Source organism: Ictalurus furcatus, chromosome 13 (genome assembly GCF_023375685.1).
Source record: "Ictalurus furcatus strain D&B chromosome 13, Billie_1.0, whole genome shotgun sequence".
NCBI classification, from domain to species: Eukaryota; Metazoa; Chordata; class Actinopteri; order Siluriformes; family Ictaluridae; genus Ictalurus; species Ictalurus furcatus.
This window is the reverse complement of record NC_071267.1, coordinates 9,724,890-9,750,083: the sequence shown is the minus strand read 5'-3', so window position 1 is coordinate 9,750,083 and position 25,194 is coordinate 9,724,890. Positions and strand designations below refer to the sequence as shown.

Here is a 25,194-nt window from a genome sequence, read left to right as displayed (position 1 = left end):
TAAGGGGTGTCATGACATGTCACATTGTTTTCTTTTCCTGTCCTCACGCCTGGCACACAGGCTAGCGTGTCTCTCAAGCGAATCCAGCATTTCCTGAGTCATGATGAGCTGGACCCAGACAACGTGGATAGGAAACCTGCAGCCTCGGGTAACGCATCATCATGACACGTCATTTTTCCATGTTTTTCACGTTGCTTGAATGAGTCATGAATCCTATCTTTACTCACGCTTTCAGAATATGCGGTAACAGTCGTGAACGGGAAATTCTCATGGGCCGCGAAAGATCCGCCTGCTCTTCAGAAGTAAGGATGTTTATTTGCACAAGGATGTAGTGTGGTATTAAAACAATGATTTAGTACAATATTACAATTAACATATAACTGTAAAAATGTTATATTTTGCTTTTCTTTTACAGCATTTATGATTCTTAATTACAATGCAGTTATTCCTGTAGTTGACTGTGTGACGTAATCAGTTATGTTGATTATGAAAAATTGTCAATGTGGATTTTTATATTTGATGTGCAGTTTACTTAACCAACACCAGAAACATTCTATATACTCTCTATCCATCTCTATCTATCTATCTATCTATATATCTACTGTTGCACCACATAGTGGCAAAATGTTTCAGTTGGCCTAACACTGTCAAGGCTTGTTGCTTAGATAAAATCAATTTCAAAGGAGCCATCAGACCGAGTTTAGAAACAATGTTTTGTCTCAAGTTCTTAAAAGCATGACAGATAGAAAGCATGAGGGCACACCATGCTGTCTTCTTTACATTCATACCTGCAACACTACAGAAGGAATCACATATCGCAAACAGAAATGTGAAGGATGGCGCAGCGAAAGAGCAATGCAAGAACGTTTCGTTTGCTTTTTCACTTCTACTATGATAATGGCATGAAAAAAGAAAAAGAAGGCACCTGAAAATTCCTGCTTGATAACTGAAATAGCATCGTGTTACATTTCACAGACAGGGCTTGATATGGGCAAAAGTATGTGGACACCTGTCCATCACACCCATATGGGCTTGTTGAACATCCCATTTCAAATCCATGGACGTTGATCTCGACATTGCTGCTATAACAGTTTATACTCGTTTAAGAAAGGCTTTGCACTAGATTTAGAGCGTGGATGTAGGGATTTGCCCATTTAGCCATGATGTTGGGCACTGATGTCGGACAAGGAGGCCAGTCGGTGTTCCAGTTCATCTCAGTGGTGTTCAGTGGGGACGAGATCAAGGCTCTGTGCACGACACTCGAGTCCTTCCACTCCAACCTTCTCAACCCATGTCTTTATGAATCATGTTCTAGTGAAGGGAAATCCTAATACTACAACATACAAAGACTTTCTAGACATTTGTGTGCTTCCGGCTTTGTTGCTATGAAAAGTTTAGCATGCGAGTCTCCATCATTGAACTGTTGATAACTTCAAGTTAAAACTATAATGAATTAGAACTGACTCATAATGACGCTGATACTCATGAGTTGCTCATAAATTCCTGTTTACACAGTTATACTTTTTGACTCTATACAGTTATAAAAGGGAAAAAATCTATAATTGCATTATACAGTGTCACCCAGATGAAGATGGGTTCCCTTTTTGAGTCTGGTTCCTCTCAAGGTTTTTCCTCTTGTCTTCTCAGGGAGTTTTTCCTCACCACCGTCAACTCTGGCTTACTCATTAGGGAGAAATTCATCAATGTAAAATTTATTTCCAGAATTGATATAGTTCTGTAAAGCTGCTTTGTGGTCATTTCCATTGTTAAAAACACTATACAAATAAAATTGAATTGAATTGACTCGATCTTTGTGGCAACAGTTTATGGAATGTATGGGTGTGATGGTCATAGTGGCTATATAGTGTATTTCTTTATGCCGTAGTAATATGTGTAATGTAAAATTCATAGTTAATGAAGCCAGTGAAGTTTAGACCAGTGAAGATGGTCGAGGCAATGTGTGTGTGATTTGTTTTGAGTTTTGTACAGTAGTTTTTGTTGAAAAGACATACCTTATTCTGTGTTCTAATAATTCCTTATTTGTCATTTTAAACTGATTTATTGTTATGTACATGAATCTATCTATATCCTGTGTTCCAGCATTAACGTGATGGTGCCGCAGGGCTCGGTATTAGCAGTGGTGGGTCATGTGGGATGTGGGAAAACATCTCTTGTGTCAGCTCTGCTAGGAGAGATGGAGAAGCTAGATGGACAGATCTCCATAAGAGTGAGTGGCTTCAACTCATATCTTATATTAGGTGTACACCTAATGGCCAGTTTACTGTCCTAGCTAAAATTATGCCCTGGAATGAACAATCCTCTTGTGTTAGGGTTCGGTGGCTTATGTGCCGCAGCAGGCGTGGATCCAGAACGCCACACTGAGAGACAACATCTTGTTCGGCAGGCCCTACGTAGAGGAGAAGTACCGCCGCGTGCTGGATGCTTGCGCCCTTACCCCTGACCTCGAAATACTCCCTGGAGGTGACCAAACAGAGATAGGAGAGAAGGTACAGAGGCTTTCTGCCCTAAATGCCGGGCCTTTTAATCACACAGTTTGTTTATCATGTTTCTAAAAATTCTCAACTTCTAAAATAGGTTTTTAAACTGTATAGCGATGAGACGATCTGGGTCAGTGAGAGAGCCATTGCTGTATATTGAACAGAACATGAACATCTTGTGTTTGTCTGTTGTCCTGTTAAGTCTTTACGAAACATGATGAAAGGATGTCATGTTTGTGCAGGGAATTAATCTTTCTGGAGGTCAGAGGCAAAGGGTGAGTCTGGCCAGAGCTCTGTACAGTGAGGCAGACGTTTACCTCCTCGATGATCCGCTGTCAGCTGTGGATGCCCATGTCGCCAAGCACATCTTTGACAATGTCATTGGGCCAGAAGGAGCACTCCGTCAAAAGGTAGAATCAAAGATGAAAAATAAAGGGATGTTATACACTTCGTACTAGTTATGTTTACATGTTTTCTGCTAGACAATGATGAATGGTGGTTTATGGGTTATCATGTCCAAGTCATATTGTATTCAAAAGAGTGATGCTCTGATAACGGTTCTTGCGTAAAATACTGCTGGACTTAGGCAAATTTAGCCTCTTATCTGGTGACATCAAAGCTACCTCGGGCGCACGGTGTTTATCTGATCTATATGGCTAAAAATAATCTGTTGAGATGTTCGGCAACATACAGTGCCAGGATGTTCAGTTCAATTCAATTCAATTCAATTTTATTTGTATAGCGCTTTTTACAATAGACATTGTCTCAAAGCAGCTTTACAGAAATATCAACACGGTATACAGATATTAAAGGTGCGAATTTATCCCAACTGAGCAAGCCACTGAGTGGCGATGTTGTCAGCTTAGCTTTTCAAATAGGAATACAGTGTTCTATTAGCTAGCTAACGTTAACCATGGAAACAACTTCCGTCAATCTAGAACACAACTCCATATTAAAACAGTATATGTTTGCTGGGAAACAGACCTGAATGTACTTTAAATGACGCGTTTAGGCCTCCATCAGAATTATAGCATGGTCTTGATTGAGTAGAACAGTTACAACATCTCCTTCAATTTGGACAAATTAATTAGGTAGTAAATTAGAAATCATTATCCTTTGTCAATGTTTGCAAAAAAGTGACCAAAAATGCTATCTAGAATGTCTAGAATGTATTACGCAAGTTGAAGATTGTGGTGTATTGTATAAAAGTTCATCAGCACATACCTCTGGAACATACAGTAAATGGCAACACTGAAATAAGAGGCCTATACAGTCTATGCCAATGTAATATTGCTTACAATAATCTGAGCAATTGTGATTGAGTGTAAGTGTGTTTCATGGTGCAGACACGAATCCTGGTGACCCACAGCATCTGCTTCCTGCCCCAAGTGGATAACATCATGGTGTTAGTGGAGGGCAGGGTATCAGAGATGGGATCTTACCAGTACTTGCTCAGTGAGAATGGGACCTTCGCTGAGTTCCTGAGGAACTACTCTCTAGAGGACATAATAGAGGATGATGAAGTAACAGGTATACAAAACACGACATGTTGAACATTTATAGGTGAAAAGAGTAGATAGTCAGTCATACCAGTCATTACTGAGGGACGTGAGAGAGATTTCGTTGCTTATTTCAGAATAGAAATTTCGCAGCCATAAAATTTGACACTGCATGTTTGAGGACACTCACACACACACCATATAGGTTTGCTTGTTCTGATTGATCCTCACGATACTGATTATTATAATTAAAATAGCTTAATAAGTAAATGAGATGAACAGATAAGGAAAAATATGTTAACTAAAACACAACTGATTACACAGTGGATAAACAAAAGAAAAATATCGATTTCTTTATAGATTCATTTACCATTTTCTCCCGTGCCGACTTCACTGGTCTGTGTTCTCAGTTCTACATACATGTTAATTCCCCGAGTTCCCATGAGCTCTGACGACCAAACTGCATAGGCCATTTCATAATTGGTTTTAATACGGCATGAAAAAAAATAGCTGCTTTATTAAACAGTGAATTTCTAGGAATGCACACTAGTGTTCCAAGAAAAGCCGTGCATATTTTGGTTGCCATTATTAGGCAACGGTGACGCTTCTAGGCTCCTGGATGTTGTTTGGTTTAATCTGCTCGAGAAGCAGAGACAAAATGGAGGTTTTTTTTATTCAATTCAAACCCTGTTGAAGCTGAGGTGTGTAACTGGGGACATCGGACAACCCGTGACATACGGGTCATCATACATAATTTCCTGCAACCACTCTGTGCAGTTCCGCTTGATCTAGACCCGTCACATTACCAGGACCTGGACCTGTTGCATTTTATTGTTATGAGAATGATCCGGCATTACGCTGAAATCTGACTGGTTGTTATTATCTCTTCGATGTGGGTACAAATAATTCCCTTTTTTTATGGGGGGAAAAGAGTTTATTCTTCTTGTTTGGACATGTATCTGTCTGTTGCAGAGATGTTGATTGATGAAGAAGAGTTATTCCCTGATGATGCTCTCAGTACCCACACCGATATGGTGGACCACGAACCTGCAGTCAACGAGGCTCGAAGACAGTTTATGAGGTAGCCTCGATGCCTTTTAGCATCCTTCTGTTTTTCCACTTGAGCTTCATCCTTTTTCAGCTTCATAAATCAACACAAAAGTATGCATGTCATGTGGCACTTCAGGAATTGGACCATACTTCATCTTATTCTTCTTATTATTAATATTATTATTATTATTATGTGTTCTCCAGTGAGAACACTTTCATGCTGTTTCTAAAAAGATGCTAAATGAGGCAATGCTTCCAAAATCCAGTGGGTACATACTAGATATATGGGTTATGGTTCTCCATAGTGGTTCTTTGTCTGCTCTCACAGGCAAATCAGCATCATGTCTAACGATGTGGAGAACCCAAGGGTGAAATCAGTGCGTAAACGTCGCTTTAGCGAGAGGAGGCCTGGGGAGCCACCGCAGGAGAAGAAGGATTCCAAAGTGGATAAGCTCATCCTGGCTGAGACTGCAGAGACAGGCCGGGTCGGTGCTCTCTGCTTCCCTCATCTTTGGTTATAATCAAAACCTGTACTGAACTTTTGATGCTGTCATTTTGTTATGCATTCTTAATTTTAAAAAGGTGTGGGAGAGTATGGATTATACACTGGAAATAAAGAGGCCCTGTTAGTTTGCACTCAGGTGCAACTTGGCTGAGTTGGAGCCCCAGTATGTTTACACTGTACATATAAAACCTGCTTCATTTCATTTTTTTAGGTGAAACTCAAGGTTTATTGGGAGTATGTGAAAGCTGTGGGGCCTTTGATGTCCCTTCTCATCTGCTTCCTGTACGGAGCTCAGAGCGCAGCAGCTATCGGAGCCAACATTTGGCTCACTGTGTGGACGGGCGACACCAATAAGAGCACTAGAACAGACGATGTACCAATGAGAGTGGGGGTGTATGCAGCACTGGGCTTTACACAAGGTATGGCACAGGTTACAGGTTATATATTACAGTAGTGCTTAATTTCATCTGCAGGTGGGTTTCATAATATTGATATATACAGTATGTATAGGGCATTATACTGAGCGAGCTGGCAACTCAGTCCTGAGATCGGGTTACTGTCTGTGTGGAGTTTGTTTGCATGTTCTCACCATGTACGTGTCACTTGCCTCTGGGTTTTCGGGTTTTCTGGTTTCCTCCCACCTCAGAAACTATGCATGTACAGTATCTCACAAAAGTGAGTACACCCCTCACATTTTTGTAAATATTTGATTATATCTTTTCATGTGACAACACTGAAGAAATGGCACTTTGCTACGATGTAAAGTAGTGAGTGTACAGCTTGTGTAACAGTGTAAATTTGCTGTCCCCTCAAAATAACTCAACACACAGCCATTAATGTCTAAACCACTGGCAACAAAAGTGAGTACACCCCTAAGTCAAAATGTCCAAATTGGGCCCAAAGTGTCAATATTTTGTGTGGCCACCATTATTTTCCAGCACTGCCTTAACCCTCTTGGGCATGGAGTTCACCAGAGCTTCACAGGTTGACACTGGAGTCCTCTTCCACTCCTCCATGACGACATTACGGAGCTGGTGGATGTTAGAGACTTTGTGGTCCTCCACCTTCCGTTTGAGGATGCCCCACAGGTGCTAAATAAGGTTTAGTCCATCACCTTCACCCTCAGCTTCTTTAGCAAGGCAGTGGTCGTCTTGGAGGTGTGTTTGGGGTCGTTATCATACTGGAATACTGCCCTGCGGCCAAGTCACCGAAGGGAGGGGATCATGCTCTGCTTCAGTATGTCACAGTACATGTTGGCATTCATGGTTCCCTCAATGAACTGTAGCTCCCCAGTGCCGGCAGCACTCATGCAGCCCCACACCATGACACTCCCACCACCATGCTTGACTGTAGGCAAGACACACTTGTCTTTGTACTCCTCACCTGGTTGCCGCCACACACGCTTGACACCATCTGAACCAAATAAGTTTATCTTGGTCTCATCAGACCACAGGACATGGTTCCAGTAATCCATGTCCTTAGTCTGCTTGTCGTCAGCAAACTGTTTGCGGGCTTTCTTGGGCATCATCTTTAGAAGAGGCTTCCTTCTGGGACGACAGCCATGCAGACCAATTTGATGCAGTGTGCGGTGTATGGTCTGAGCACTGACAGGCTGACCCCCCACCCCTTCAACCTCTGCAGCAATGCTGGCAGCACTCATACATCTATTTCCCAAACACAACCTCTGGATATGACGCTGAGCACATGCACTCAACTTCTTTGGTCGACCATGGCGAGGCCTGTTCTGAGTGGAACCTGTCCTGTTAAACCGCTGTATGGTCTTGGCCACCGTGCTGCAGCTCAGTGTCAGGGTCTTGGCAATCATCTTATAGCCTAGACCATCTTTATGTAGAGCAACAATTCTTTTTTTCAGCTCCTCAGAGAGTTCTTTGCCATGAGGTGCCATGTTGAACTTCCAGTGACCAGTATGAGGGAGTGTGAGAGCGATGACACCAAATTTAACACACCTGCTCCCCATTCACACCTGAGACCTTGTAACACTAACAAGTCACATGACACAGGGGAGGGAAAATGGCTAATTGGGCCCAATTTGGACATTTTGACTTAGGGGTGTACTCACTTTTGTTGCCAGCGGTTTAGACATTAATGGCTGTGTGTTGAGTTCTTTTGAGGGGACAGCAAATTTACACTGTTACACAAGCTGTACACTCACTACTTTACATCGTAGCAAAGTGTCATTTCTTCAGTGTTGTCACATGAAAAGATATAATCAAATATTTACAAAAATGTGAGGGGTGTACTCACTTTTGTGAGATACTATAGGTGGACTGACTGCACAAAATTGCTAGGATAGGCTCTGGATCCACCATGATCCTGAACTAGAATAAAGCAGTTACTGAAGATGATGGAATCCGTCCATCCATCCATTTTCTATACCGCCTATCCTTACTGAGTCGCGTGGAACCTGGAGCCTATCTCAGGGGGCATGGGGCACAAGGACAGGGTGCCAATCTGTTCACACACCCATTCATACACTACAGACACTTTTGGACATGCCAGTCAGCCTACAGCGCATGTCTTTGAACTGGAGGAGGAAACCGGAGTATCCGGAGGAAACCCCCGCAGCACGGGGAGAACATGCAAACTCCACACACGCAGGCGGGAATCGAACCCCCAACCCTGAAGGTGTGAGGCAAACGCGCCAACCAATAAGCCACTGTGCCCTCATAGATGATGGAATGAATAAAAACTTTTATTTTATTATTATTCTAAACCATATTTAATGTGTAACTATTCGCTCACCAACCACTTTATTAGGAACACCTACTCATTCATGCAGTTATCCAATCAGCCAATCATGTGGCTGCAGAGCAAAGCATCAAATCATGCAGATATAGGTGAGGAGCTTCAGTTAATATTCACATCAAACATCAGAATGGGGAAAAATGTTATCTGAGTGACTTTGGCATGGTTGTTGGTGACAGACAGGCTTGTTTTGGAATTTCAGAAAAGACTGATCTCCTGGGATGTTTTCACGCAACCGTTTCAACAGTTTACAGACGGTTGGTGGTATGAAGAAACAACCTTGTTGATCAGAGAGGTCATAGAAGAATGGCCAGACTTGTCTGAGCTGACAGGAAGTCAATAGTAACTAAAAAAAAAAAACACTCTTTACACCTATGGTGAGCAGAAAAGCATCCCAGAATGTGCACTGAATCTTGAGATGGGCTTCAACAGGTTATTCTTCTATCAGCCTTGAACAGGAATCTGAGGCTACAGTGAGCACAGGCTCAACTAAACTACACAGTTGAAGATTGGAAAAAAAGACCAGGAGACAGTTTTTCTAATTTAAACTGTGTCGTTTCGGTGAGCCCGTCTCTACTGTAACCTCAGATTCCTGTCCCTGGCTGACAGGAGTGGAGCCCAGTGTGGGTCTTCTGTTATTATAGCCCATCCACATATGTTTTTTTTTTCTCCATTCTGATATTTGTGAACATATGCGAACATTCATTGAAGCTCTTGACCCGGATCTGCATGATGTTATGCACTGCCGAACACGATTTGCAGGTGTGTGTTCCTAATAAAGTGGTCATTGAGTGTATTTCTGTAAACACTATTATAAGACAACAGAATAACAGGTCAATCATATTGTGTATTATTTCTGCACATTGTTAATTAGTAGTAAATAAAAGTGACTGGATTTCCTGAATTAATAAAGTGCTAATTCAATTCCGACGTGTAGTGAAATGCTTTCTACAACTGTCCGGGACATAAAATAGAATTTACATAGACCAGAATTTACTCGTATACAGTTAGAAAAAGGGAAAGTATTATTTTTTAAAGCATAAGAATATAATGTAAGGATATATAATTGGACTATAGCACTGCACTCACCTCAGCATTACTACAACTGGAACTACAACCATTTTTTTTCCTTTCTTTTTTTTTTTTTTTTTTTTACACATGTATTTGTTTATTCAGGGATTGTTCTTTCCCTTGTGTTCCTGCTCAGTAATCTATAATAACCCATATCCAACCTCATAATCCAAATTGCTTGTTCTTTTATACCTCCTCTCTCCCCATATATGCTCTCTAACCTCCTTTCCCCTACAGGTCTGCATAGTGTAGTGACTCTCTCATCCCCCTTCCTCTCTCTGTGGCAGGCATCCTGGTCATGTTCTCTTCCTTTACTCTGGCCCTGGGGAAAATCCAGGCTGCCCGCAAGCTACACCAGGGCCTGCTGGACAACAAATTTCGCACCCCGCAGTCTTTCTTTGATACTACACCCATAGGGCGCATCATCAACCGCTTCTCCAAAGATATTTACGTGATCGACGATGCCCTGCCTTCCACTATCCTCATGTTCCTGGGCACCTTTTTTACCTCCCTCTCCACCGTGATCGTTATCATTTCCAGCACACCCATCTTTGCTGTGGTCATTGGCCCCTTGGCTATAATTTACTTCTTTGTGCAGGTATTGTGTTTTTCTCAACATTAGCCAAACTGAAGGAGTCCTCAATAATGTTTTCATTTCCTTTCGAAATAGAAGGGTTTGTGCTCTGGCATACAGCAAAGCTGACAGCAAAGAAGGTTCTAGCTGTGATTTCCCTTTCCCTTTCCTCTCTCCTTTCTCCTTAATTCTTTTCATTTCAGTTCCCCTACACGCACTCTCTTTCTGTCTCCCTCTCGTGCTCTCTCCTCCCCTCCCTAACCAAGTGTTCATTTCCTCTCTCCCAACCACTTCCTGCCTTGCCTGTTTGCGTGCATGTTTTCTCTCTCTCTCTCTCTCTCTCTGTCTCACTCTCTCTCTCTCTCGCTCTCTCTCACACACAGACACACACACACACACACAGACACACACTTGTTGGTTTTTATTGCTCAATCCTCAGCCTGGGGATTTATATAAGCGCCCAGCCTAGGCTCAGGATTTCTGATGTGTTACTGACCCCTGGTGGTGATAACATGAGATTACATCAGTATTTATAAATTAATGGAATAGAGCAGCGGTTCTTAACCTTTTTGTGAGGGCGACCCACTTGTAAGATTGACAATGTTTTGACATACCCCCCACCCACCCAATGTTTCAGACTACTCACTCAGTGGGATGGTTGGGCTTTGATACAGGATGCGGTCCAGTCGTGGCTAGTAGTCTGAGGAAAGGACGCAAACTATCTTCGACCATGAGCCTGGCTCTATACTTGCTCTTCAGGGCTGAAAATCCAGTCTCACAGAGATAGGTCGATGCGATATCCAAAAATCCACCAGTGGCTTCTCTGTGAACGTCTCTGTGCGTAATTGTTTAAAATAAAAGTTTTCCCTTGACCCCCAGGTTAAGAACCGCTGGTATAGGGAATTGTAGAGTAGACTTTTCATTTCAGATATAACAGAGCTCAGATCGGATGCACAGAGCATTATTCATATGTTTGGCGTCCCTTCTTTCGCTTTTGGACTTACTTTGATGGATGATGTACCGGCGAGACGTCAAATGTGGGTTCTTTGTGATACTTCACACTACCTTTGTTTTTATTCCAGATCTCTCTGGCATGTTATAGCAGTCAACCTGAAATGCCCTCAAACACCCCCCTAATGAACTGAACACAAAGCGTGACTCTGGGAGTGAACGAATGAGTATACGAGTCCATTGATCAGCTGATTAAATCTCCCCTCCCCTCCACACAGGTGTGCTGATTCTGGCCAACTCTTTACTGAGCCGAGTCTACGGTATGCTGAAGGCTGCCTACATCACCCACCTCCATATGCTCGGCGCTGTTCTGAGGGCGCCGCAGACCTTTTTTGAGTCCAACCCCTCAGGGCGCATGTTGAATCGCTTCGGCAAAGATGTGGACACAATAGACTCTCTCATTCCAGAAAATATCGATATCTGGATGCGCACTTTCTGGTACACCTTCACTGTGCTGGTCATATGCTCTGCCCTCACCCCTATGTTCTTCATAGTCATAGTGCCGTTAATGATGTTCTATTGGTGGGTCCAGGTAATTAGGAACATTAACTCATTAATGCAGCATGCTAACATGTGTCATTATGTTTACTGTATTAGTCTGTGTAGTCACATTGCCATTGTTGTAGTGGGACACGCTGTAGTTTGGTTGCCTGGTTAAGTCATTTGGGAGTGTTTATCATCAGATGTTCTTTATCCAACTGAAATGGGAACGCCAAGTGGTGCAGACTAAAACCTCTTTTGAATTAATTGACTTATAAGATGTCACTGATATCTAAAAAAATATTGCTACCAATTTACCGTGATGGTGAAATTAAATTCTATCCAGATATGCTAATGATGCAACTGGGTGTGCATAAAGAACAGCTGTTTGTAGGAGTAGTCTGCTGTGGGAGTTGAGATGTAGACGATCATTCTATCATGTGCTTTTTCAGGTTCTTTTCATTTGTCTGATATGTTGCTTTTGTCCCCGGCCTCATTTAACTTGTGTCTTGAGCCAGACTTGATTTCTCTATCTTTAATACTAGTGTTCTACCCATACAATCATACTAATATCATCTCATCCAGTCATCCAGAATGACTTTTCCATTCTACCTGGCCTTTTGTTAACGAAAAACCAGCTGGCTTTTATGGAAGGTTGTGATCAGTGAGCGCTAGTTTTAGATCTGATACTTCTCAGTGATTTTTGCGCATTCCAAGAGCATAACATTGTAGTAAATTTGATCCTATGTGAAGCTTTTGAGCAACGGAATATGACGTAGTCATACTAACCCTTATCCAAACTGACCACCAATCCTAACATCTTTAATGCTATACAAAGGGGCCTATCTGAGACAGTGGAGGGCATGTGTAGTAGGGGTCAATACCCTTCCAATAAGTGTATTAACTACAACAACTACTCTGTAGGGATTTTTGAACATGTCCATATGTGCCTCTATTGTAAAGTATAACTTGCAAACCCATACTACATTCACATGACTTACTCCAGCCTTCTTTATGATTCTTTCCTTGCTTTTGGTTTGGCTTCAGCATTGCATGAGATTTTAAATAATCAAGATTATCTGTTTATGTTTGTTGGGTTTTTTTAATTATTATTATTTGGGACTGATTAACCTTGCTTTGAGTGTTCTGTGTCTTTGTTACATTCATGTTAAAAGTTAAACTGAATACACAATAATATTACAATGGTACATCATTTTTTTTTTTTTATTGTTTCATAATTGTCACTTAAAATGGTGAGGATTCCAGGAAGCACGTGCAGAGATTTCAGCACTGATAATTAGTATATTATTTAGCACAATGATTATACAGTGTGTCCCAAAAGTCTCCATAAATACAGGGGAGTATGTTTGCCAGCACCGTGTCGGTTGAGCCTTCGTCAGTGGATGTTGTTGGACGTCCATGTTACGAAGCGCAGACGGAGACAAGCGCGGGCGAGCGGAGAGATGGCGTGTGACTGAACACAGGACGAGAATCGACTCGGGACAGAGCAGGTAAGCTGTATATCAGGGACGTAGGCAAAAGCGTAGTGAGAGACGAGCGTGAAGTCGAGCACCAGGGAAAACACTTATAATGAAACCGGCTTGGTAATCAAACAGAGACGAGGCTGCTGAGCGGTTACTTCGCGAGCGGCTCATGCTAAGGAGGCCCTTATATAACCTTAGGTGTGTACAGGTGTTCGTAATTAGAACTCCGGCGTACTCGAGCGCGGGTATGACTGGGAAGTGTAGTCCTCCTCCACCACGTCCCTGGGCAGCACTACACTTTGTGAGCTGCCACGCTGATTTCACCGTGTCGTAACAGAGCCCCCCCCCAAAGGGCTCACTCCAGGAGCCGAAGTTCTCCGAGGCCTCCCCCCCCTCCGGGGGGCCGGTTTGTCTGGATGGGCCGCGTGGAAGTCCTTACACAGGCCTGCGTCCAGAATGTCTCGGGCTGGGACCCAGCACTGTTCCTCTGGTCCATACCCCTCCCAGTCTACCAGATACTGAAGTCCCCCTCTCCTCCGTCTGGAGTCTAGAATGTTGCGGACGCGGTAGGCTGGGCGGCCTTCTATCTCCAACGGTTCCGGTGGGGAATCCTCCGGCACCGCTGCACCAAACCTTTGCGATAGAATTGCTCCCACTCCCACCTCCGACGCGTCGACCTCCACGACAGATGGCCTGGAGGGATCCGGGTGTCTGAGAATGGGAGCTGTGGTGAAAGCCCGCTTAAGTCTCTCCAGAGCCTCCTGGGCAACTGGTGTCCACAGCAGTCGCCTGGGCTTACCTCTCAGGAGCGATGTCAGGGGTTGCGCTACTTTACTGAAGTCTCTAATGAACCTTCGGTAAAAATTTGCAAAGCCAAGGAAACGCTGCAACTCCCTGACGGTTCGCGGAGTGTGCCACTCCACAACCGCCCGAATCTTACGCTGGTCCATGGCAACTCCCCTTGGGCTAATGATATACCCCAGGAAAGAGATTGTGTGCTGGTGGAATTCGCACTTCTCTGCCTTTACGTACAGCTGGTACTGCAGGAGGAGTTGCAGTACGTGCCGGACATGCTGGACATGTTCCTCCAGGGAGGTCGAATAAATCAGGATGTCGTCAATGTAGGCGATGACGTACTTTCCTAGCATGTCCCTCAGAGCGTCGTTGATCAAGTTCTGGAACACGGAGGGGGCGTTAGCGAGCCCATACGGCATGACCAGGTACTCATAATGTCCAGAGGTGGTGCTGAAGGCCGTTTTCCACTCGTCCCCCTCCCTAATACGAATTAAGTTATAAGTGCTGCGGCGGTCCAGCTTAGTGAAGAGGGTGGCGGACCGTAACTGTTCCAAGGCTGAGGGGACGAGAGGCAGCGGATATCGGTACTTAACGGTCACTTGGTTGAGGGCCCGATAATCAGTGCATGGTCGGAGGCCCCCTCCTTTCTTCTCCACAAAGAAGAACCCGGCAGACGCAGGGGATGTGGACGGTCGGATGTACCCCTGCTGGAGAGCTTCCTGAATGTACTCCTCCATGGCCAGCTGCTCCGCTTGGGAGAGCAGGTAAACACGGCCCCGAGGTAGGCTGGCCCGGGGAGGAGGTCAATGGCACAGTCGTAGGGCCTGTGAGGTGGGAGACAACTGGCCCTCTCCTTGCTGAACACCTCAAGGAGGTCGTGGTACTCGGGGGGAATTTTAACTGAGGCAGGCGACAGGGGACTCTCCACAGTCGTGGTGGCCAAAGGGACCGTGGGGCCCCTCAAACAATTCTGCAAGCAATACGGGGACCATTGGGTGAGTTGCTTGTCAGTCCAGGAGATTTGGGGGTTGTGCAGTTCCAGCCAGGGGAGTCCGAGTATAACGGGGTGTCTGGTGGAGACCGTGAGGTAAAGGACCAGAGTTTCGTGGTGAAGGGCGCTAACTTGAAGGCAGACAGGGTGTGTGCTGTGAGATATTACGCCTCCTCCTATAGGCGACCCATCAATGGATTGGAGCTCACGAGGACGGAGGAGGGGACGTATGGGAAGGCCGAGCTCCTGCGCCGTCTTCTCATCTATGAAGTTCTCCGCTGCTCCGGAGTCGATGAGTGCTGAAAGAACAAAAGAACAGCCTGAATGTTCTATCACGACAGGTACAGAAAATATGTGAGACCTACAAGACTGGTTAGGACTCACCCGGGCATGACAAGGTGGGTTGTCAGTGCGCCCCCCGTTCCCTCAGCGCCTCCTGTGCGGGCATTGGCGGACGGCATGGGTGTCCTCACCGCAGTAGAAGCACCGGAACTCATTGCGTCTTCTCTCCCTCTCCTCCTTGCGGGACCGTGCCCTTCCGAGCTGCATAGGTTCGCTTGCTGCGCCCGGCTCAGCTGGCAGTAAACCGTGTGATATGGAACGGTTGGTACGGCGCAGACGGTCCAGCCTTATGGTCAGATCCACGAGGTCATCAAAAGTTAGCTGTTCACCCCGACAGGCCCCCACTATACTTCCAGTCTTTTTGAATTGGTTGAATAAGTTTGGCGAAAGTTGTGTGTGCATGTGATGTGCTCACCACGTTTCCTGTTAACGTCCATCTCAACCTTGCGACAGCTTCCCAGCCACGAGAATGATTTCAGTACGTTCTTCTTTTGACAAAGGCATTCTCAAAGGCGCTCTGAAAAAATATATACATATAAACTAAGTATGAAAAATTTTGGAAGACATTTTGCTAAAAAAAAAAAAAAAAAACTGTTAATTTCCCCTACATACGGAGACATTTGGGATATGCTGTAAAAAAAAAAAAAGCTAAATGGTTTGCTTCACCTGTGAAATATATGGCACATTCATGTACAAACTACTTCCGAAGTCGTGCTATCTTTTATACAAGAGAAAGTCTGATTCACTTTCCTTTTCTTTCTTTTTTTTAAATGAAAAACTGAATTGTTCATTATTCATTTAAACTATAATCTTCAGTGAGAAAAAATGTCATTTTTGTGTAACAATTTTAAACACTAAAATGATGGTAACTGTTTACACGGTAGATTCACTATGGTGTTTTTGGAATCCTCACCCCATTATACTGTGTGCTCCTTGTTTCATTTCTGCTCTGTTATGGCCATAGCTGTTAAACCTGCTGTCTGTCTCTCCCCTCCTCATCTCCTCTGTAGAGATTTTATGTAGCCTCCTCGCGGCAGCTAAAGAGACTGGAGTCGATCAGTAGATCCCCTATATACTCGCATTTTTCGGAGACCATCACTGGCACTAGCGTGATCCGTGCTTATGGGCTGAACACTCCTTTTGTGCTCATGAATGATGTGAAGGTGGATGAGAACCAAAAGAGTTACTACCCTGGTATTGTTTCCAACAGGTAGGTCTGGCCTCACTCCCTCTGGACGCATGATTGTCTGCAGATGTTCAGTCTCAGTCTCTGCCAATTATTTTCTTTACTTGCAGTAATGTCTTTGGCAAGACCACCAGTGATGCTTGTTTAGCCCACCATTCATATGAAGGCGAATGCTGAAAGCCATTGTGTTTTTATGTGTAATGACAGTGGTGTGTTTTGATGGGTCCAGGTGGCTGGGGGTACGAATTGAGTTTATTGGAAATTGCATTGTGCTGTTTGCTGCTCTGTTTGCCGTGATCGGGAAGGAGAGCCTAAGCGAAGGGCTGGTGGGGCTCTCCGTCACTTATGCCCTGCAGGTAGTGTATCGAAACAGTTTTGTCAAGCAGCTTTGTAGTAAATAGTCCATGTAGTAAATGTGCAGAACACATCAATGTGAGCATATTCATGTTGTGTATTGCAGATTTATTAAGTCCATATGTAGATATGACATAAACAAATGTGCTAAACATATCTGCTAATGTTGTAGACATCACTGTGTTATATTGTGAAACAGCATGAAATTGTTTCAGACTACAGTATGAGAAAGGTGGGGCATTGTATAAGGTGGCCAGATCTTATACAATGACAAACACAAATTGTAATTCAATAAAAAGTATTTTTACTCGTCCTGCTATTATTTTATCCAGATATCGGTATGCATAACTGACACCTGACATACAGTACATGTTCAGCTGGCTGTAAATATATTCGTCACATTGGTCATACGTGTTAGTCACAGTTCACACTCTCATCATTTCTGCAACAGTGGCTTTTTAATCCGAAACCAATAAAACAGTTACCCTTGAGACATTAGTGCCGCAGTGTTTTTATAGCTGTGTAACACATCAGCCTCTTTGTGTGGGGAAAAAATTTTTTAAATCCACTTGTCAAGACTTCCCTGTAGTTGAGTAGAACTTTTGTTTAGTCTTACTTACTGCCATCTTTAATGCTCATATCACATAAAGATTTTCACCGTCCCTGTTCAATAGGTCACCATGTCGCTGAACTGGATGGTGAGAATGACCTCTGACCTTGAGAGCAACATTGTTGCAGTAGAGAGAGTGAAGGAGTACTCAGAGACGCCACCTGAGGTCAGTATTGCCAACATAGCGATATGACTTTGTCGCTATATTTGGTGACTCTTTAGCATCTTTATTTCAGAAAAGAGCCTAGATCATGACCGTCATGACGATCGTGACGGTTCAGTGAATATGCAAATTAGTCAATTATGTCAACTGGCAACTTTTAGCCTTTCTGGCTAGCTTTCTACAAAAAAAATAAATAAGTAGTGTGCCTCTTATTCATATCTGTATTTGTATCCATTTAGACAACATTATCTGTTAAATCCGATTAATGTAATTCATTTACATCCCTTCAGAAGAGGATAGTCTTTTCCTGGATAAAGTCACCTCTTCAAGTACTTTTTTTTGTATTTTTCTCCTCAATTTTATTCCCCTGTGAAACAGGAAGTCATGGTTGAACAATTTTCTGTTCCTAGTCACCCAGGTGTACTAAAATAATGTAAAATATCAGTGGGAATATACTTCAAATATATTTTTCTCATATGAATTCATAGGGGTGCCAATAATTTGTATAACTATATTTAACAAAGATTTTTTTTTTTTTGGATAAACCTGTGTTGTGTTTGTAATTATTTGATATCCATGAGAGATTTTTTTTTTTTTAACAATAGATCAAAAGATTAAACAATAAAGACAATTTTTCACAGCCTTCTTTGCTCATAATTACGAAGGGTGCCAATATTAGTGGAGGGCACTGTATAATCATTTAACTTATTAATTCATATGTAAACACCGTATTAATCTACTTATAAAGCTGCTGTGTGGACATAGCACAGTTATTGATTGAAAAAAGTACATGGATCTCTGTAGGCACCATGGGAGGTGGAGGATAAAAAGCCTTCATCTGACTGGCCTTCTGAGGGCAACGTGACGTTTACTGATTACAGTGTGAGGTATCGGGAGGGACTTGACTTGGTGCTGAGGAACATTTCTCTCCAGGTGAAAGGAGGAGAAAAGGTCAGTAATGACTTGAAGTAGTGCAGATACTGCTGAAGTATTGCTTCTAAGACTTCCTTTTGCTCTGCATTGTATTGTACATAGCGACAACTTACATACAAAACATAACATAAACAAATATATACCGTATATATCCCTTTTTTTAATTTTGGAAAATCTGTGTGTTTGCAGATTGGCATTGTGGGTAGGACCGGAGCAGGCAAGTCCTCCATGACACTGTGTCTGTTCCGTCTTCTGGAGGCAGCAGAAGGGGAAATTACCATCGACGGTGTAAAGATCGCTGAGATCGGCCTGCACGACCTAAGATCCAAACTCACCATCATCCCCCAGGTCGAACACTCAGTCTCCTTCACCCGCCCCATGCAGTCTGTTTTAATTTAAACACCGCTTTGAAAATTTATTGTTAAATTAATATTTCTCTCATGTTGGGTTTTAATGTGTCCGCAAAAAAAAAAAAGGAAAAAAAAAAAGAATTGCTAGTTTGAGCGCCAGAAAATTTCATGCTGGCAAGAATGTACAATCCAAAGCAGCTTTAGACTCACAAAACATCTTGAAATGTTTATCAGTGGCTAATTAGCATGCTTGACTCCAAACACAACTGTAGCTAATTTGCTGCGAGTTCACGTCCAGATTGTTAACATTCTGGGCTTGTCCTTTGTTTTCGGCAGTAATTCTTGTTCTTGTGACCCTGATTCACTTTTAAGCACATTTATTTCTGCGAATTCACCTTCTAACCATGAGAACCACCTGTCCTCATTTACCCCTCTTTGCTGATCTCAGATTTAAGTATGGAGTATTAAAGACTGCTACAATAGTAATACTGTATAAACAAATACACTACACAATGCTAGTTGTGTGACACAGCGGACTGATTGCATTTGAATTGATCAATATTGATACACATAATGACGTCAAGGTTTCCTGTAGTTTTATTCATGCATTACTCAGTATAGTTTTAAGGATTATGGATTTTGTGTTGGATTTTTAGCATAAAAAGATGCAAAGGTACAGAATCTTTGTAAGTATTTATATATTTTGTGTTTAGGATAATGTGTTTCGATTAGTATGAGGTAATGTGAATTTTTTGTTACTGCTCCTATGAATGCGTGCGCTTTTGTATGGTCGTGATCTGTTGTTTTTGCATTTGATCTTCGCTTGGAAGTGCTTTCTGGATTCCTTAGACCTATGCGAAAGATGAAGACTATAAAAGAAAAGCAAGCAAGAATCATGGTGTGGGTTTTTAGAATTTGAATTTCTAGAGTATAAGGGTTAGCACGTTCTATTGGTCGGGGGTTCGAATCCCGCCTCCGCACGGCGTGCTTGGAGTTAGCATGTTTTCCTTGTGCTTCAGGGTTTCCCCCGGGTACTCTGGTTTCTTCCCCCAATCCAAAGACGTGTTGTACGCTGATTGGCATTTACAAATTGTCTGTAGTGTGTGAATGTGTGTGCGATCGTGCCCTGCGATAGGTTGGCACCTCGTCCAGTGCGTCCCCCGGCTCGTGCCCCGAGTCCCCTAGGATAGGCTACAGGCTCCCTGCGACCCTGTGCAGGATAAGTAGTACAGAAAATGGATGGATGGATAACTAGGTAACTGAAACTAACTGGAAGAGATTAAAGAAAATAAGCTGAGACGAACAAGCCCACATCAGCTGTCTCTGAAATGAGGAACAACTTTATAGGGTGAGAATGAAGGTGTCAGTATCTGCTGTTTGCAGAAGCACAATTATCAAGACAGTCAAAACTTCAAAATACCGGATTAGAATGTGATAGAAAGTACCAAGACGAGCCAGTCGATCTTATTCATCTTATCCAGTAGATGTTCTATGGACAGATGTGGCAAACATTGACTTTTATCAAAATGACAGAAAGATGAAAGAATTAAGAAAGATGGGGGAAATGTATATTATACTTTATTTAAACCACTCCTTCAATATAGTGCCCTCCAGAATTATTGGCACCTTTCATAAAAGTGAAATAGTTTGCAGAAGAGGTTATGTTTACTTCTTTTCTCTTTAAAAAAAAAAAAAAAAGTCAACAAAATATGTCATTTGGCCAGGGGAAGGGAACTGTAAAGATTTAAATGTGATCTGCATCATTTTTATAGGAACCAGTTCTGTTCTCAGGGACGTTGAGGATGAACCTTGACCCTTTTGAAAAATACAGTGATGACGATATTTGGAACTCTCTGAAGTTGTCTCACCTATATAAGTTTGTCAGCAACCAGCCCGCTAAACTCAGCTTGGAGTGCTCGGAAGGAGGAGAGAATTTAAGGTACATCAACAACACCTCCTGTAGGTTTCACTTAATAGGTTTTAGTGCTTGATGATTGCAGTAGGGTTTATACTTATGAGCTCACAGCCATTGTATTCTGGGTGTGCGCAGTGTGGGACAGAGGCAGCTCGTCTGTTTGGCTCGAGCCTTGTTAAGAAAGACGAGAATCCTCATCCTCGATGAAGCCACTGCTGCTGTTGACTTGGAGACAGACGATCTCATCCAGTCCACCATCCGCACACAGTTCGAGGACTGCACAGTCTTCACCATCGCTCACAGACTCAACACCATCATGGACTACACAAGGTATGACTTGATTACTCTTTACTAGTTTGGTTTAAAATCTGGTCCATTAATACAGGTGTGCATATGTTGAAAATTTTACAACAGCTTCACATGTGGCCCAGCCAATCAGATTTTAGAACCAAAACGTTCGATTTTATCATGGAATTTATCCGTTTTAACTAGAGATGCACCGATAATAAATTTCTCAGCCGATAACAAGAACCGATTATTCAGAGTAACATCAACCAATACCGATAGTTCTGCCTTTTACGCCTTCTTATAAATGAATAATAATTAATTCCACAATTCTGAAAGAAATGCAAATAAAAACTTTATTCTCTCCATTTCAACAAGTTGTTTCACAGTGACTGGTCTCATAAACAGAAAACACATTACTCTAATGAACATTAACACACGAACACAATTCTGAAGATTAAAGTAAGATTTCTTCACTTATTGAATGTTATTAATTCCTATTAACATTGACTGAATTGTAAAAAACCTCCTGTTAGTCTCACATTCACTCACCACTAACAAAAGCATTTCTACTTCATCACTGAACATCAAACTGGTAATATATAATATCAACTTTTTTATATATTAACATTAACTGGATATGAAATATACTACTCTACAAATCTATTTTTCTGTGCAATATATACTTTTTTGTCAACTCATCTTCATTTAAATCTTTCAACGGTGAAAAATGGTCTTTATCGGCCGATACATCGGTGCATCTCTAGTTTTATATTCTGTTTCCTATTTACCAACGGATGTGTAATGTGTAATAATACTAGCTGTTCAGCGTGAGAGTTTTATAATAGATTTTGAATGAACTACACTTTCAGGACAAGCTCGCTAAGGAAACATTTTTGTTTAGCATTTTATTGTTTACACTTCGGATGTACTCTGGACAGTAACAAACCATTTTCGTGTACACAACGAGACACGCCTCTCAAACCTAACAGTCAGCATTTGCCTGACGCAGAGCACTGAAGAGACACACGACATGTAGTTATCTCGTGGGAGGACTGCACGCTTGCATGTCTCTGCATGCCACGTTTACCCATGATCCGTCTCTCTGCATCGCAACGCTAACATGCAAAGACGCAGTTTGAAAAGATGCTCCGTGTATCTCGGACGAAGCGGGCGTTCACCCTACCTCGGTTGGTAGTTGTCGCGTGCTGGGGGACGGATACGTAGCTAGTAGATGAGAATTGGCAAGACCACCACAGCAATAGTGCTGGCATCTCTTTGGAGCTCATATTGATTTCATCTGTAGTTTTTACACCTTACGTATTTGTAATATTTAAGTTTACTTGATTGTTTTTAATTAAATTCTCTTTTTGTTCACAGAGTTGTGGTGTTGGACAAGGGACAGATAGCAGAGTTTGACACACCAGCAAACCTTCTCGCACAGAAAGGAATATTCCATGGCATGGCAAAAGACGCAGGGTTGGTGTGAGCCGTCAGAGCTGTAGAAACACAACGATGCCTTCATCTACAGAGAGACAGTGAATGTATCTATGTTTTGTTACTCATGTGGACCTGTAATTGTTTTTCTTTTTATGCATTCTTGTTGTTTTATATGAACTGCAGTGCTACTGTTAATTTGGCCACCGAATTTTAATGATGAACCAGTCTGTATTTGTACTGTATTATTTAAGTTACTTTTAAGGCTTCGCAATAGGGAAAAAAAATGCTGTTTCAAGAATGGTGCCATTCCTCTTTTGTACAGTACATATTTTATTACAAATGTGGAATTATGTTACTTTTATTGTCGAAAGCAATAGCATCAATATAATTTTTTGCTGTCATCAGGAAGTTCCAAAGTTGAGTTTGTGACCAAAATTTTTTGCAGGACAATCAGATTCAGAATGACATGCAAGTCTGAGATGTTGAAATGCTGAAGCTTCAGCACAGAAGCATTAATATTACAGCCATCTTTATTTTAATGTTTCGAGTTAAAGGGATCATATCTATTTTTTCCTTTAGCAGCTACATGTTTACACCTCATATGATCTAGTCTTGCACTGTTTGCTCCATTTAGATTCAGAAAAAGAACAGCTTTCACTGATTAAGTTGATTAGATTCATGGCAAAATGTATGCTGTGAACATGTGAAAACACATATGAGGTCTATTTTCTGAATAGTAAAAAAACAGGATTTTAATATTTCATCTGTAACAAATATATACGTATGTAAGACTATAAAACACTATGGGAGATTTTAATAAACTTGAGAAATATAAATTTACATTTATGGCATTTAAAAACATTTTTTGGGAAGACACACTTAACCAGAGTGACTTACATTTATACAACTGAGCAATTGAGGGTTAAGGGCCCAACAGTGGCAGCTTGGCAGTGCTGGGGCTTGAACTTCTGACCTGGGACCCAGAGCCTTTAACCACTGAGCCACCGCTGTCCTATTCTGGGTGAGTGATCCCGAATATGTTTTCGAATATTAATATGTAATTCACTTTGAGTACAAATCATTTTATAAATTAAAACTTCATAATCTTTCTGATAATGTGCCTCACTTTTTTTTATCAAGTTTTCCCAAATAGCACACGTATGTTGACACGACATGCGCACTTGTACATCTGACGTTCCAGCAACCTAATTTCTAAATGGGAAGACAAAGTTGTTTTTAGATTATTTTTTTTTAAATATCACTCTAGAAGGAATTCTGACCAATCTCAGTTGCTCCTTCTGTATCTTGCATGTATCTGCAATGGTTCTACTATCAAAAATATAAACCATTTACAAATTTAAACCACAGCAACGCTGATATAAAGCCATTACAGATGATGGAGGAATGTTAATGAACTTGGCCTTTCTTTGCCTCCCAAGTTTCAGTCCTGACTGCTCACTCCTATGGAGAAGATTTTGTAACAGATAGAAAAGAATCACACTTGAGGAGGAAATTGCAGTGCACCAGGGAATTACATTGACTTTGGAACAAAGTCAACATTTAATTCTAAAAAAAAGGCAATCCTGTGCTAATTATTTTTCAGTGAAGAGATAAAGTGTGTACCATCTTCTGTACATCACTGCCAATTTGTCCAGGACTGGCCGTCCCAGCGAATTCAGCCCAAGAGCAGACTGTCTGATGCAAAAGAACCCCAAAACTTCATCACACGATCTGCTAGTAAGCCTTTTAAACAACTGTTAGTGTCAAAGTGCATGCTTCTACAATCAGAACGAGATTGCACAAATTTGACCGGCACAGGAGGCGCGCCAGGAAAAAGCCTTTGCAAGACGACAGTTTGCCAATGAGTATATACAGTACTTACTTTGCAAACTGATTTTTAAGTATGTATATTTAAATTTTGGCATGCATACTTAAAATTCTAGTATGCATACTTATTTTTCAAGTATGCATATAAACTTTGTCTAGAATTAATTTGTGTATAACTTTATAAAAAACATACATATTTAGCATACTTATTGTTTAGTATTTGTACATATTTTTACTGATTTGTACTTTCACATTTCTTTGCTTAAAGACTTCTCTGTATCAGTAAATTAGGTAAACATTGCTTAGTTAATTAATCCATGTGGTAAGCTAGTTAAACTTTAGCTGGCTCGTGCATCTCTGACCTGGATAAATAAATTGGATGAATGAAGTGTTTCAGCACGATTCAGATGCTCAAACTGACATATAAGGAATAGTAAAAACCTAAGGTTTGATGAATGACTGCAGTGGTGAGTTGGCAAAATGGGTAGTGTTATTACTTCATGTTCCAAGGGTTGCTGGTTCAACGCTGAATTGTGGTCACGTTTGCAGAGCTTCGCAGTTCCTCCTGGGCCTGTGTGGGTTTCCTACAGGTTCTCCAGTTTTCTCCCACCTCTTGAAAACCTGCCACTTAATGGTTTAGATAAAAGTCTGACTTGTGAGACTACTGTGTCTCTGACTGGGACAAATATGTAGATGATTGAATGAATTGTTTCAGCATGATTCTGATGCTCAACCTGACATATAAGCAATAGGAAACACCTAAGGTTTGACCAATGAACCTAACCAATAACTAGTTTTTGGATGAAACCCTTGGAACCGAAACATGTGCAAGTTTGAATCTCATATCCATGATATCAGTGTGAAGATATGCATTTAATAAAGCATGCAGTTAACAGTACTATTTTTGGCAGCCATGAAAGAAGTAGAGCTTCCCCATGTCCTAAATATTACTTTTACCCCTAAGACTTACAGACGTAGATCAAATGTTTTGAAATAAAAACATACTGGATTTTGTGAGTATGTTTATTTTGCAAACTTATTTTGAAGTATATATATATATTTCAA

The 25,194-nt window shown here is 41.8% G+C and overlaps 1 protein-coding gene across 2 annotated transcripts in view; it reads left to right on the top strand.

Annotated features, from left to right (window-relative positions):
• abcc3 (ATP-binding cassette, sub-family C (CFTR/MRP), member 3) overlaps window positions 1–24,049 on the top strand; it is a 65,861-nt gene extending 41,812 nt beyond the window's left edge. The window contains exons 8-25 of one of the 2 annotated variants that reach the window (XM_053639112.1): window positions 61–148; window positions 236–302; window positions 2,101–2,227; window positions 2,331–2,507; window positions 2,741–2,908; window positions 3,845–4,028; window positions 4,970–5,078; window positions 5,376–5,532; window positions 5,764–5,971; window positions 9,677–9,987; window positions 16,077–16,276; window positions 16,482–16,608; window positions 17,281–17,382; window positions 18,184–18,330; window positions 18,502–18,660; window positions 20,435–20,601; window positions 20,713–20,907; window positions 22,243–24,049. In XM_053639112.1, the coding sequence (XP_053495087.1) occupies window positions 61–148; window positions 236–302; window positions 2,101–2,227; window positions 2,331–2,507; window positions 2,741–2,908; window positions 3,845–4,028; window positions 4,970–5,078; window positions 5,376–5,532; window positions 5,764–5,971; window positions 9,677–9,987; window positions 16,077–16,276; window positions 16,482–16,608; window positions 17,281–17,382; window positions 18,184–18,330; window positions 18,502–18,660; window positions 20,435–20,601; window positions 20,713–20,907; window positions 22,243–22,351 (2,802 nt within the window). In that variant the 3' untranslated portion in view covers window positions 22,352–24,049. The remainder of the gene's footprint in view (window positions 1–60; window positions 149–235; window positions 303–2,100; window positions 2,228–2,330; window positions 2,508–2,740; window positions 2,909–3,844; window positions 4,029–4,969; window positions 5,079–5,375; window positions 5,533–5,763; window positions 5,972–9,676; window positions 9,988–16,076; window positions 16,277–16,481; window positions 16,609–17,280; window positions 17,383–18,183; window positions 18,331–18,501; window positions 18,661–20,434; window positions 20,602–20,712; window positions 20,908–22,242) is intronic. The other variant, XM_053639111.1, reaches the window with a different exon arrangement.
• The last annotated feature ends 1,145 nt before the right edge of the window (window positions 24,050–25,194 follow it).